Source organism: Brettanomyces bruxellensis, chromosome 8, assembly GCF_011074885.1.
Source record: "Brettanomyces bruxellensis chromosome 8, complete sequence".
NCBI classification, from domain to species: Eukaryota; Fungi; Ascomycota; class Pichiomycetes; order Pichiales; family Pichiaceae; genus Brettanomyces; species Brettanomyces bruxellensis.
The window spans coordinates 941,033-954,287 of NC_054689.1; the positions used below are offsets into that span (position 1 = coordinate 941,033).

The 13,255-nt window shown below is 40.5% G+C and overlaps 3 protein-coding genes across 3 annotated transcripts; all 3 read left to right on the forward strand.

Annotated features, from left to right (window-relative positions):
- Positions 1 to 4,611: 4,611 nt before the first annotated feature.
- Positions 4,612 to 4,964, forward strand: BRETT_000604 (uncharacterized protein; the record flags this gene model as incomplete). The annotated part of the gene is made up of 2 exons (XM_041279169.1): positions 4,612 to 4,744; positions 4,822 to 4,964. 2 exons carry the CDS (start codon positions 4,612 to 4,614, stop codon positions 4,962 to 4,964), a joined length of 276 nt encoding a protein of 91 aa, XP_041137383.1.
- A 1,324-nt stretch (positions 4,965 to 6,288) lies between these two features.
- On the forward strand, positions 6,289 to 7,956 carry VAC8 (Vacuolar protein 8; the record flags this gene model as incomplete). Its single annotated transcript, XM_041279170.1, has 1 exon — positions 6,289 to 7,956. The coding sequence occupies one exon, from the start codon at positions 6,289 to 6,291 to the stop codon at positions 7,954 to 7,956; it is 1,668 nt and encodes a 555-aa protein (XP_041137384.1).
- Positions 7,957 to 11,216: 3,260 nt separating this feature from the next.
- Positions 11,217 to 12,572, forward strand: BRETT_000606 (uncharacterized protein; the record flags this gene model as incomplete). The annotated part of the gene is made up of 1 exon (XM_041279171.1): positions 11,217 to 12,572. The coding sequence occupies one exon, from the start codon at positions 11,217 to 11,219 to the stop codon at positions 12,570 to 12,572; it is 1,356 nt and encodes a 451-aa protein (XP_041137385.1).
- Between the last annotated feature and the right edge of the window lie 683 nt (positions 12,573 to 13,255).

Consider the following 13,255-nt stretch of genomic DNA (forward strand, 5'->3'; position numbering starts at 1 on the left):
TTTTGCCGACCCCATATGAAATCTCCTTTTCTAAACTACATGATCTTTTGAATATCTTTCACACTTGATAAGCAGTTTCAATTCAATTGGTTATTGTCCAGAAAACATTTATGTTTTTCCCTTTTTCCCCTTCTGTTGAACGATGTTCGTTATTTCTATTGTCAATCAGCCGTGTAACTTGTACCGTTTTTTTTTTTTGTCCAATGAACATTTCTTTTTTCCAGCCTGCCTATTCCTATTCCTCTTTTCGTCCACTACATTACGTTATTCAACGTCGTATCACGTCGGCAAGATCTCTGCATTGTTCGGTTACCGTAATATTCATTTATATCCCTGTCTGAAGTTTGTCCGAGACTGATTCTGTAAGCTTCTCACCGGAAATTGTGGGCGCTTTTCCACATCTCAAAAAGCTTTTGGTTTCTATTTGTTAGCTCATGTCTCCTTTTTTATTCTTCGTGCTGTATTTCTGAATCCATTTTTGTCCCTTCATCACTCACTCTGCATATGCATTATTTACGTTTCACACGTATCATTTCTGCCTGAAATTCTTTTTTTTCTTTTTATTTTCTGTTTGATGCGGTTTGGAAAATGTATTGTTTTCTCCTTGCCTGGAGGGCACAGTTTTCCAAGCTTTCTGATTCACTTTTTAACACGTGTATGCACGATCCCCTTTCTTTTTGAGCCTCCCTCCACTCTGCTTGTTTTCGTTTATTCAACTTTTGGTCTCTCGTATTTTTGTACAATAATGATTTTCTTTATTTCTCCTTAAATATTATTCAGCAAGCCCAATATGATGGAAAAGAAATTTTTTGTTCGCTCTCCGTTTTTTTTTCCCCTTAACCGCCTTTACTGCCCACCTAATTTCAATTGGTGCTACTCCCATCCCCCTTCTCTACAGTCGATTTCATACCCATCCATAAACCACATTTTTTTTTCAGTTATATTTTAGTTCTGTCGCATGTCATGCAACTTTATCTTGAATATGTCACTACTATTACAACATATTTTTTCTCCACCAATGGGAAGTTTCTAATTCACATCGGTCGGTGTACAATGGAATCTGTATTGTGCCTTGTTTTGATTTTTCCAATTTGTTTCAGTTTATGCTTTTGGTAAGGGGATTCTGCTTGCATTAGCTTATCTTGTGGTCAACAAGACATAGATAGGGGAAATTTACAGAAATTTTGTATTCGTAGATACCGTAACGCGCGGCATTATTTGGTACGTACATACATGAGTTATTTTCAATTTTTTTGAGGGGCTAAATCTTACATCCAGACACCGCATATTTCCTGTAGAAGCAAGGAATGAGATCGAAAGATTTTGAGCTGAGAATGATGGATGAAAATTTTCAGTTGTTGTGTGGCTGTGTAACTGTGGGTGTGGCTGTGTCCAGCTCCTGGTGGCCATCAAATATCTGCAAATATTATTTGAAGTACTTCTTACAAGCATATTTGCTATAAGTATTGGTTAAAAGTGTTGGCTTCAGGAATTAATCCTAATTACTGTTTAACTGCCCCGGATATCTTGCCGTTTAGAAAAGATTTGTAAAACAAAAATACATATACGCGTCATTCCTGCAGGTACACTTGAGAAAATAGCATGGCAAAAAATTTTCGCTCCGGGTATTGGTCGTGTGCTAAATACGTCAAATATGCATTTGTCGAGAATAATTGTGAAAAAACTCTTGATAAATAATTTTCAGTGTATGGTAATTTTCAAATATTTGGGAAATGAGAGGACGGTTCTTACCGACTCAGAACTTGCATTGATCAGGATTAACAATTGATCAGAGCATGCTTGGATGTAATTGACGGGCTGGACTACACTTTTACGCATCTGTATGTATCTGGATATGATGTACTGCTGTATGAATGTAGTCCTAGTACTCTTACATGAATGTACTACTATATGAATGTACTCCTATATGAATGTAGTCCTAGTACTCTTACATGAATGTACTCCTATATGAATGTACTCCTATATGAATATACTCTTACATGAATGTAGTCCTAGATGAATGTACTTCTATATGATTGGACTCTTATATGAATGCACTTCTATATGCACCTCAACGTATCAGTCTGTCTGTACATATGTATGTATTTGAATGCATTTGAATGCTTTTTCATGATTTGTAAATGAGCGTATTTGCATTTACTTGAACGCACTTCAACCCTTTTGAATGTCTTTGCATGTGCCTGCATTTATTGGAATATTATTCTTCAACTTTATTTTATTTCTATTTTCCGGCTTTTACTTATCCTCATGTTTGCTCGGCAATATCCGAATTTTTTTTTCTCGAAACAATTTGAAGCTAAACTATGAATGCTTAAACTCTTTTTAACACCTTGATCAAGAATAAATAGTACGTCCCCCGCGATGTTATGGTCAAAATAGTTGCCTTTATTGAACATTTCCGCATCGGTACCAAAATTGTTCTGTGAACGGCTGAATATGCAAATAACAATCAACTATTCCTAACTGCTTCATCGGAGAGAATTTTGAGGTAGCCCATTTTATATGTCATATTACCAGGGTTGAAATTTTGTATGCTGTAAACGAATCGTGGTGAAGAAAATTAATTTCATCCTATTAAAAGTAGACTTCCAACTCTTATGCACCTCTACTCTTAAACCAGTTCAGAAATACGTAAACAGCAGCAACGCGATTATTACTCCTTATAGTATTTTTCATCCTATACTACTACACTATATACAAACTATTTCGCTGCTTTTCAGAGAAAAATGCCCACATACCATTCGATCAAATAACTGAACAGTACATAAGTGTGCGTTGTATTTTCATTTATTATGTTTGTAGTTGGCACATTTCTGCCTTCTATCCTACGATGATCACATTTATTTTTTGACGCCTTTTTTTTTTCTTCCTTTTACTTCAACACGCCTACTTTTCTTTATCTTTCCTGCATTCTTTATGAGGCTTGCAAAGTTATGCGGTCCCGTGTGTGATGCATTGTCCTAAATATTAGTTAGCAGGCACCTTCTCCAATCAGTTATTTCCGACTCTTTTTCCATTTTTGGTACCTTAATATTTGCATTGTCCTGCTATAGCAACCGTGCCCGGTGAATAAACGGCAATCCATTTGATCGACTAACGTTATTTTTGGGATAACTCAAATCTGAGTTATTTGTTAACACCAGCATTTCCTGTTTGTTGTTTCCGCGTGTCTTTAAAGGGTCCTTTAGTACATGCATTGTATTGTCATAGTTACGGTATCCGACAAATGAATGGCATGCTATAAGTTGCATTTTCGGAGTAATTTAAGTTGAACTACGAAAAGAGGGTGTGCCCGCGATGCCTGCACGAGACTTTCCTTTTTCAAAAAAAAAAAAAAAAGCACGGTGCGGTATGCTTTCTTCTCCCATTTTATTGTGTGATGTTAATTCCGGACAGCAGTTCTAGACAACTTCCCAATTAATCAATGGCGGTTTATAATAACGGCTTATCAATAGCATTTTGTCAAAAAATTGTTCCAGACTTACAACAGTTTTCCTTTGACACATGGTACTAAAAATACTCTTGCAGTTGGCATTATTGCGTGCGACGTATTTCATGGTGCAAGGATTGTTCAAATGCACGATGCAATCGTCATATTTCTACTAGATATTTGATTATTTCCATACTGACGAGGCTGATTGTTTCTGTATTGATGATGTTGATTGTGTGTGAGGAGGAAATAAACATGATATTATGTTGGTTTACATTGATTATGCAGAAATAGTTGCAGTGTGAAAAACAAATCCCGTTTCGAAAATTAAGTTAAGATTGAAAGTCATCAATAACAGGTTGCAAAAGTCTGGATTACTTGATATTTAGTCAGCTGATAACATCAGAAGCATTGGTATGTTCTAACAATTTGCTTTATGTTTCTTGTTTTTGTGGGTTACATCTTGTCAGAAAATTTCACATGATATGTTTTCCGCTTGATCCTATTTGTTCTGGAATATTTGCCCACTGATATAGCCAAACTGCTCCACGGATGTTCTGCATAAACTGAATAGTGTTAATTTAAGAGAAATGCGATACTTTGAGGGGTAGCATTAATTCAGAAGCTAAAAACCACCCTGATCAGCACGAAACAAGTGCAACAGATGCTAATTAGTGTTGTAAGTCATCAGGCAATAACAAATACTGTCTAACAATATTCTGTTTCCATAACATTTTGAGATTCATAAGCAGCTGCTAGTAAGCAGTGTTCACGATAGATGTGTCAGGTTTATGGCGTTGGTTTAAGATCTTTATTTGGTTCACAAGTGGTTCCATCGGTATACCTATTTAGCTGATAAGGAAATTATGTTGCTAGAATGCATTCATTAATTCGATGCTTTTATAAATTGACGAAGTTTATGTTACTTACCATTACCGTCGGTTTGCATCCACATCCATTGGTATAATCCCGTAATTAATGTGGTATTTGAAAGCATGCTGTTCTTGAGCTAATGCGTACTATCGTTAATACCGTGGATTTATTTATTCATGATGATTTTATTGGCTTATGACATTTCACTGGCTGACTACTCTTTCGTTGGCTGACTACTCTTTCGTTGGCTGACTACTCTTTCATTGGCTTGCGATGCTTTCATTAATATGCTGTCTCATTTATCATACTTCGATTTACATGATGTTTTGGCTTATGATGCTTTGGCTTATGATGCTTTGGCTTATGATGCTTTGGCTTGTAATCTTCCGTTTATTTGTGCTTTCATAGGGAAGTTTCATGGTGATTTGCAAATTGTCACATTTATTTTGCTTTCCCTTGAAATTTTAGCTATACCTAGATTGGGCTTTATCTCAAAGAAGCAGCATCATGGATCATGGCACGAATAACTTATGGAGTCAAGATCAGAAAGCATCTCAGCAATTTGATCATTGATAAAGTTATGATGAATTGGTATAAGTTGCTCAATTTGCCAAAAAAGCTTATCGTGACAATTGCATAAATGCTCTTTTTATGAAGCCACAGCTATCCAATGCTGTATGAATGCTGGAGTCACTTGACAAAATAAAAAAGATTTGCGAGTTTGCTTTTGATTATTCAGCACCGAAGAATAATTTTATTTTGGATTTTGCAGATTGTTTTTTTTACGCTTCTTGCTGCAGCCCAGATAAGCACCCAAGGCACCCAATCAGGGTATTGCTGGTTTGGGCAAGAGTTTTGGCGTCAGTTTGATAATGACTGCTTAAAGGATTGTCAAACCATATATAGGTGAATAATTTTCTTTGTAGATAGACATTTTATGGCGGGGTGAAGTGGAACAAAGGTCAGAAGCACAAAATGGCTTGCTTTGCCAGCTTCTTTATCTCTCTGCTTCCCCGATAAAGGAGTGCAGATAACTTCGCGATAATCGCAATGCAGCACTAAACGGCAAGAATATTTTTTCCTCGGCTCGTTTCAGCCTTGGTCCACAATTTCGACTACCCTTATATCGCGCTGCTCATTTGCCCTATGATGCATTTCCTGCCGCCGATATTTATTTTTTTGTTGTTGTCTCTACTTTTACTCGTTTCAGCAGCCTTCGCACTTTCTGGCAATCCTAACAAATATTATTTTTTTTTCTCCTTCTTGTTCTTCGTCATTCCTAAACAGAAACAAATTTTCTTCCGTGCTTGTAATAATTTTTTTGCGTGCCTCTTGACTTTTGCAGGAGGAAGAAGTTTTCTTTCTTGTGTGTTTTGAGAGGGGACACGGTTATTTATTATATTCAAAGCAGTAACTTGCAAAGCGAGTCGTTTATATAGAAAGTTATTGAGATAAGGCGTGATAAGCAGTCATTTCAGCGTTGTTTTGATCAATTTATAGACCCATCAGCTTGTGTATCGGATAATTTAGGGCAAAGCGTGTAAAACGATCAACAAGGTTCATCAGTTGGTGTTTTTGCATAAGATAGTACGGAACAGGGTTGAGTTGAAGCTTTGTATTTTTACGGAAGCGAATTGAGTTGCAGCTTGACAGAATTGGGAGAAGTTTCTGTTAGGAGATATCACGATATCCATAAACGAGTTGCATCTTACATATTTGTACTATCTCACATCTGCAGTATATCTTACAACTGCACTTCATTTTAGATATTTGCACTATCTTGCATCTGCATTATATCTTACATCTGTGCACTTTCTTACATCACACTCCATTTTACATCTGTGCACTTCATCTTATCACACTCCATCTTTCTTCTTTCACTCCATCTTCATCTCTTGGCTGGAGAACATTGACAGGACTGGAAAACAGGCAATTCGGAATTCACAGACTACAGCAGAAGCAATATGGGTTGTTGCATGAGCTGTCTCCGGAGAAAGGAGGACGATAACTTGTACAGGCAGCTGCTCGCAGACAACGAGAGAGATGCGATCTCGGCGTTACTCGAGTACCTCGAGAACAGAAGTGAGGTGGACTTCTTCTCGGACGGCCCGCTCAAGGCCCTCAGCACGTTGGTATACTCGGACAACATCGATCTCCAGAGGAGTGCGGCCCTCGCGTTTGCGGAGATCACAGAGAAGGAGGCCCGGGCGGTTTCACGGGAGGTGTTGGAGCCACTGCTGATCCTCTTGCAGAGCTCGGACCAGGAGGTGCAGAGGGCGGCCTGTGCAGCGTTGGGCAACCTGGCGATCAACGACGACAACAAGGTTCTGATCGTGGAGATGGGGGGCCTCACGCCGCTGATCCGGCAGATGCTGTCGCCGGACATCGAGGTGCAGTGCAACGCGGTGGGGTGCGTGACGAACTTGGCGACGCAGGACGCCAACAAGGCGAAAATCGCACAGTCCGGGGCTCTCATTCCGCTCACGAGGCTCGCAAAGTCGCCGGACCTGCGTGTGCAGAGAAATGCCACTGGGGCGTTGCTCAACATGACACACTCGCCGGAAAACAGGAAGCAGCTTGTGGACACGGGGTCTGTTCCCGTGCTGGTGGACCTGCTCTCGAGCCCGGATGCAGACATCCAGTATTACTGCACAACGGCTTTGTCGAACATTGCGGTTGATGCCGAGAACAGGAAGATGCTGGCTGCGACCGAGCCGAAGCTCGTGGGCCGGCTTGTGCAGCTTATGGACTCGGCCAGCCCCCGCGTGCAGTGCCAGGCCACGTTGGCCCTCCGGAACCTCGCCTCCGACGCCCTGTACCAGCTGGAAATTGTGCGTTCCGGTGGCCTCTCCAACCTCGTGGCCCTACTCAAGTCCCAGCACGAGCCCTTGGTGCTGGCTGCCGTTGCCTGCATCCGTAACATCTCCATCCACCCGCTCAACGAGCGGCCCATCGTCGATGCCGGCTTTCTGGGCCCCTTGGTCGACCTTGTCGACTACACAGACAACCCGGAGATCCAGTGCCACGCCGTTTCCAGCCTCCGCAACCTCGCAGCCAGCAGCGACGCCAACCGGAGGGCCCTGGTCGATGCTGGGGCCGTCGCTAAGTGCATGAGGATCGTGCTCGCGTCGCCTGACTCCGTCCAGAGCGAGATCTCCGCCTGCTTCGCCATCCTCGCCTTGGCCGACAACTTGAAGGCCCGGCTCTTGGCAATGGGCATCCTAGACGTGCTCATCCCACTCACCCGGTCTCAGAACCCGGAGGTCTGCGGAAACTCTGCCGCCGCCTTGGCCAACTTGTGCTCCCGCGTCGACGACTACTCCGCCATCTTGAAGTGCTATCCGGGCATCTCCGACTTCATCTCGCGGTTCCTCGCCGGCTCCAACCTCACTTTTGAGCACATAGCCCTCTGGACCGTCATCCAGTTGTTGGAGTCTGGAAATGACCAGGTCTGTGCTCTCGTCAAGGCCGATATTGACCACGGTAACATCTCTTTGGCCTCGGCCTCGGCCTCTGCTGGGCAAGCTGCTGCTCCTGATCCGGGTGCCTCTTCGCCTCCCGCTGACTCCGATCCTGCTGCTGCAAACGAGATCGCAAACTTGGTCCAGCAGATCGTCGAGCTCGTCAAGTAGCCGCTTCGCTTTCCTTCGCATTTTTTATACTTTCTTCAACTGCTCATTCTGTTAATTTTGCTGTAGCCTACTTATTATTACTTAATGGAGCCTGCTTATTGTTACTTTATGGCAATTGAGCCTACTTATTATTACTTTTTAACACTTAAGTTTTATAACAATTGGGCCTATTGAATAATTGGACTATATAACTGCTACGCTTTGTAACAATTGAACCTATTAACTCTTGAGCTTTATAACAATTGAGCTTTATAACTCTTAGGCTTTATAGCACTTAAACCTATTAGCTCTTAAGCTTTATAACTCTTGGGCTTTATGATAATTGATCTTTATAACTCTTAAGTCTTATAACAATTGAGCCGATTAATCCTTGAACCTATTAACTCTTAAGATAAAACAATTAAGCATATTGAATTAAATCTTAAGCTTTATAGCACTTAAGCCTATTTACTTTTGGGGCTTTATAATTCTTAAGCTTTATAACATATATTCTTCATTTCTCCATTTACCCAATATTCTTTGTGAGCTCTAATTTCATGCAAATATACATATTAATTAGGCATGGCTTTTCCAATGTAAGCACCAAATAAATCAAACAACACTTCTCTCTGCTTCACTGCATATTGCACTTTATTGGTTAATGCCACGCTTATGAGCAGCAGATATCTGCTTCACAATATGTTGGTTACAGTATATTTTTGCGTAAGATGTGTCGCATGCCCGTTTTCACTTATATCATTGCATACAAACTATATTTGCTGTGAATTATAATGTATTATGAGCTGCATCAATGCAAAACGGAGCGTGAATTTTCATCTAAATTATTACCAAATACAGTATGCGCATTGTGCCGTAAGCATATTTTCAATGGAGTACTCAACTGCTGATAATAAACAGTGTATCGTAAAAATACACTTCAGTAGATGATCTCCTTGTGTTTGTTAAATTATTGTTGTAGATGTTGGGTCGACCGTACAATGTATAAACTCCAAGCACCTAATTATGTCAATAAATAATGAATACCAGTGTAGCAGAATTACTTCATTCAAAAGTATATCAATGAACATTTATGGAATGTGAACACCCTCTACTATAAAAAGTGCCGACGCACTATTCCAGCTTTGATATCGAGTAAATTATTGCAATATAATAGTGTATGTATTATCTGCATGCACACATTTTACATGAATTATATATCGTATCGATGGATTTTTCGGCATGAAAAACTCCTTTGCACTGTATTGTGTACTGCTATATTGTAGATACAGGATAATGTACGATAATTATCTGTCTCGATTAATCATTATACTTTGGAGACACTGTATCTACTCAGCGGTAGGCTATTTTGGTAAACGCACCCTTTACTTTGAGTACACTACAATAAAGTATTGCACCTGAACATACTTTACTTGACCCAGCGTAGTATATGGTACAATGATTCCCTAGTATCAGATTAGTTAACTTGGCAATAAGCAGTTTGTGGTTGATAGTTGTGAGCTGATTACTTTGCAAAGTTGTTGTTAGCTAGTTCATTGTACGTTTCTAAGTGAAATGATGAGGAATATGGAAAATACAGATACCTAAATCTTTTTTTATTTCGCAGGTCTTTTCTTCTCTGAAGAAGTATTCGCTTCAACTGAACGTCCGATATTATTTTGTTGTCATATCATTATAACTAGCTCCTTCTACAGAAGAGATACCACGTTGAAATATACTACTATATAGTTATAAAAGAACGAAGTTCTTCTTATATACACATTTCAATATTTCTTCCCAAGTCTATTTTTCATTTAGTGTCAATTGAAAAAGAGTTGAACGTAATCATTCCACCAATTTCTTGAAAGTTAAATTTCCGCTTTCAATTTCAACATAGTTCCAAAATTATTAATACATCAATAATTAATATCTCCCCAACACATCTATAGCTCAAGAATACAGCATATATACTTGAAAATATATTGTTTCTCATAAGATCGCACTCCTATGCATACAACAAAAATTCAGTCGTACTACTTCAGATCTACTTGATGATCAGAAATTAAGTTTTGGGTAACAGGAACCAGCAAGAGAGCTGCAATTGGACATTGCGTCTTTCAACATAAACAATTCTTCCATAATAAACGTTAGAAAAATGCTCGAACATAGCAAATAACGTCTTATGTTACATCTCAATCTTAATGTAGGTTTAATGTTAGTGCGACATTTGCTTACCTTGTATGTCAGACACATCTGGGAGATGCAAAAAATACATAGGCAATGTATAACAGTGATTCCAAAAAAAGAAATGCTTATTTCCGAAAGAAAGTAGTATTTCCGGAAGAATTCAGCCTTCCTATGGATCACATATTGTGTGAATGCTTACAAATACATATTCAAGCAAGCGGACAATTTGCAAACACGCACCTGAGACTAATAGAAAAGACAGAAATCTCAATTCATTGTCACTTTGCCTTTAGCCCAATCAATACACTGACCTTCATCAATTATAACGGTAGTCACGTTTTGCATACAACCCCGTAATAATCCGGTATACTCTATCCTGCATTACTACCAAACCAATCTGATTATCTCCGGGTGCTTGCTGAAATAAGCAAAATCGATTTCAACTTTGTGAATGCACATTTGAAAAAAGCCAACCTTTTAAGCCAAGCCATTCTTGAACAATACAAATAGCACTATCGGTATGTATTCTCGGATGCTCGAACGGTTACCCAACGGTTTGCTTTATTACAACAATGCTCGGGCGATGTCAAGGAACAGAATTGGAGGAATAAAAAAGAGAACAAAACACAATATGTCAGACAACCCCGTATTATCACCTTTTTCCGTCGGTTATAACTAGAATTCGCTAATTATGTTTCTCCAAAAAATATCCGGACCTGCGATAAGGCTTGGGAGTCTCGAAATCTGGGCCGATAAGCTGGGAGCGAAAAAGAAAGAAGAAAACAACAAAAAAAAAAAAAAAATTAGTGCGCTTATCACTGCTCCTAAAGTTTGCCGTTTTCCGCAAGACCAGATTTCTCCGTCGGTTACCGGCGGGCAGCTGGCGCAATATCCTTTTTGGAAGACCTACAGACAACAAGGATTATTTGGCTTCACCAATATGGACAGGTAAAAATTAATATAAAAGGGGCTGATTTTCCTCCCACAAGAGAGATTTTAGTTTATGAATGACAGTTTACTTTCAATTATCATCGTTCAGTTGCAAAATATACTTCGTTAGTTAGTCGGATCGAGCATTAAACACATAACTATCACAGATGGCATCAATAGCAATAGAAAGCAAACCGGTTGAAAGATCGAGCCTAACAAAAGACTTCAAGAAGCAGAAAAGAGAGGATGTCAAACAGGGCATGAAGGATGTGTATGGAGACAACATCAGACTTGCCACATACTCGACAGACTCCGACATAGAGCCAATCAAAATGAATTGGTATAACAAGGATCCACTTAAAAGAGGCCCAGTTGTTTGTTCAAGATTTAGAAGTGGACTTACCAAGCACAACGCAATTGGTGCCCACTCAGGCCCATATTCCATATACCATGCCTTGAGTATCGCCTCCAGGAGGCTGGACCCCCACCATCAGGCAGACTACTCCCAGGCCAATCCACCATTCAAGTTCCCACAGGTTCCAGAGTGGAGTGAGCCGGGGAAAATCGTTTCTTTGGATCCATTTGGCCACATGACCCCGTGGTTGTACTCCGGGGTGGAAAAGAAGGAAAACGTGGAGGTGAGGCCCTCGATGGCAATCACAAAAGCTGTGTTGTCTCTTCCAGAGATCAAGGAAGAGGTCCAGAAGGGCCACCTCAAGCCAGACGGAAAAATCGTGTTGAATAAAAATGGAGACATGGCATGCACGAAAGTGGCAGTTGACCCAGTCTGGTATCTTCCGGGTGTGGCCGAGAGGCTTGGAATCAGTGAGGTGGATCTCAGAAGAGCGCTTTTTGAGGATACAAACGGCATGTATCCCGAATTGGTGACCAGACCAGACATCAAGGTGTTTGCACCACCTATTGGAGGCTGCACAGCATACATTTTCGGTGATCCAGCCAACTTGCACAAGGATGACAAGCGTCTTTCGCTCAGAGTTCACGATGAGTGCTGTAGCTCGGATGTTTTCCTCTCTGACATCTGCTCGTGCAGATGCTACCTTATATTTGGACTGGTTGAGGCTGCTAAAGAGGCCCAGAAGGGCGGAAATGGCCTCATCTGCTACTTCAGGAAGGAGGGCAGATGCTTGGGAGAAGTGACCAAGTACATGGTGTACAATGCAAGAAAGAGAACTGGAGATACTGCCAACAACTACTTCCCAAGAACAGAGAAGATCGCAGGTGTTAAAGATGCCAGATTCCAGGAGTTGATGCCGGACATTCTACACTGGTTTGGAATCCACCGGATCGACAGAATGCTCTCTATGAGCAACCTGAAGTACGATGCAATTGTGAATTCTGGAATCGACATTGTCGAGAGAGTCGAAATCCCAGACTATCTTCTTCCCGCTGACTGCAAGGTCGAGATAGATGCCAAGATTGCATCTGGCTACTTCACAAACGGCCACCGGTACACGGAAGAGGAGTTGAAGAAGATCAAGGGAAGAGAGTGGGAGAAGCTATGATGAGAATATATAGTGAATAAAGAACATTGATTATGAATATAGTAGGGAGGAATGGATTGGGAGAAACTGGGGAGGCGCGTGGTTGACATTTTGGAAATGTAATACTCATGCTAAGTGTAGCATTTAGTTGATATAGTGCAGATCAGAGGACACAGGGAGCAGAAATACACATCCGTACACTGTAGCATTGAAGTAAGGAATACGCTAGTTACAAAATTACATAGTAATAAAGGGTATTGAATACGATCAGGTTTCAAGAAGGTGTTCAAGATGATATCCAAGTATATTCAAGTACATTCAAGTATTCAAGAAGAGATATTTCTACACGTGATACCTGTGATAGAGTATGTAAGCATATCGCGGAAGTCGGCCTTAACCTAGGCTGCACAGCCTCGTCTGGCCCCTTTGGCTGAGTTTTAAAAGAGGAAAGAAAAATGTAGAGCAGCGAGAATTTAAATTTTTATGCTTGAAATTGAATCTGAATCGGAGGTGGTCAACAGGTCTGAGTGAAAAAGAGATATTAGCTAATTGTCATCAAACCAAGACATTAGAGCCAATCCGAGTATCAATTGCACTGTCCGGGAAGGACCAAAAGATTTTAGAAATATAAAAGCCGGGAATTTGAATAATCTGGCTGTCTGTTGATAGCGTTGAACGCGAAGTTAATTACGTGTATAGAAGTG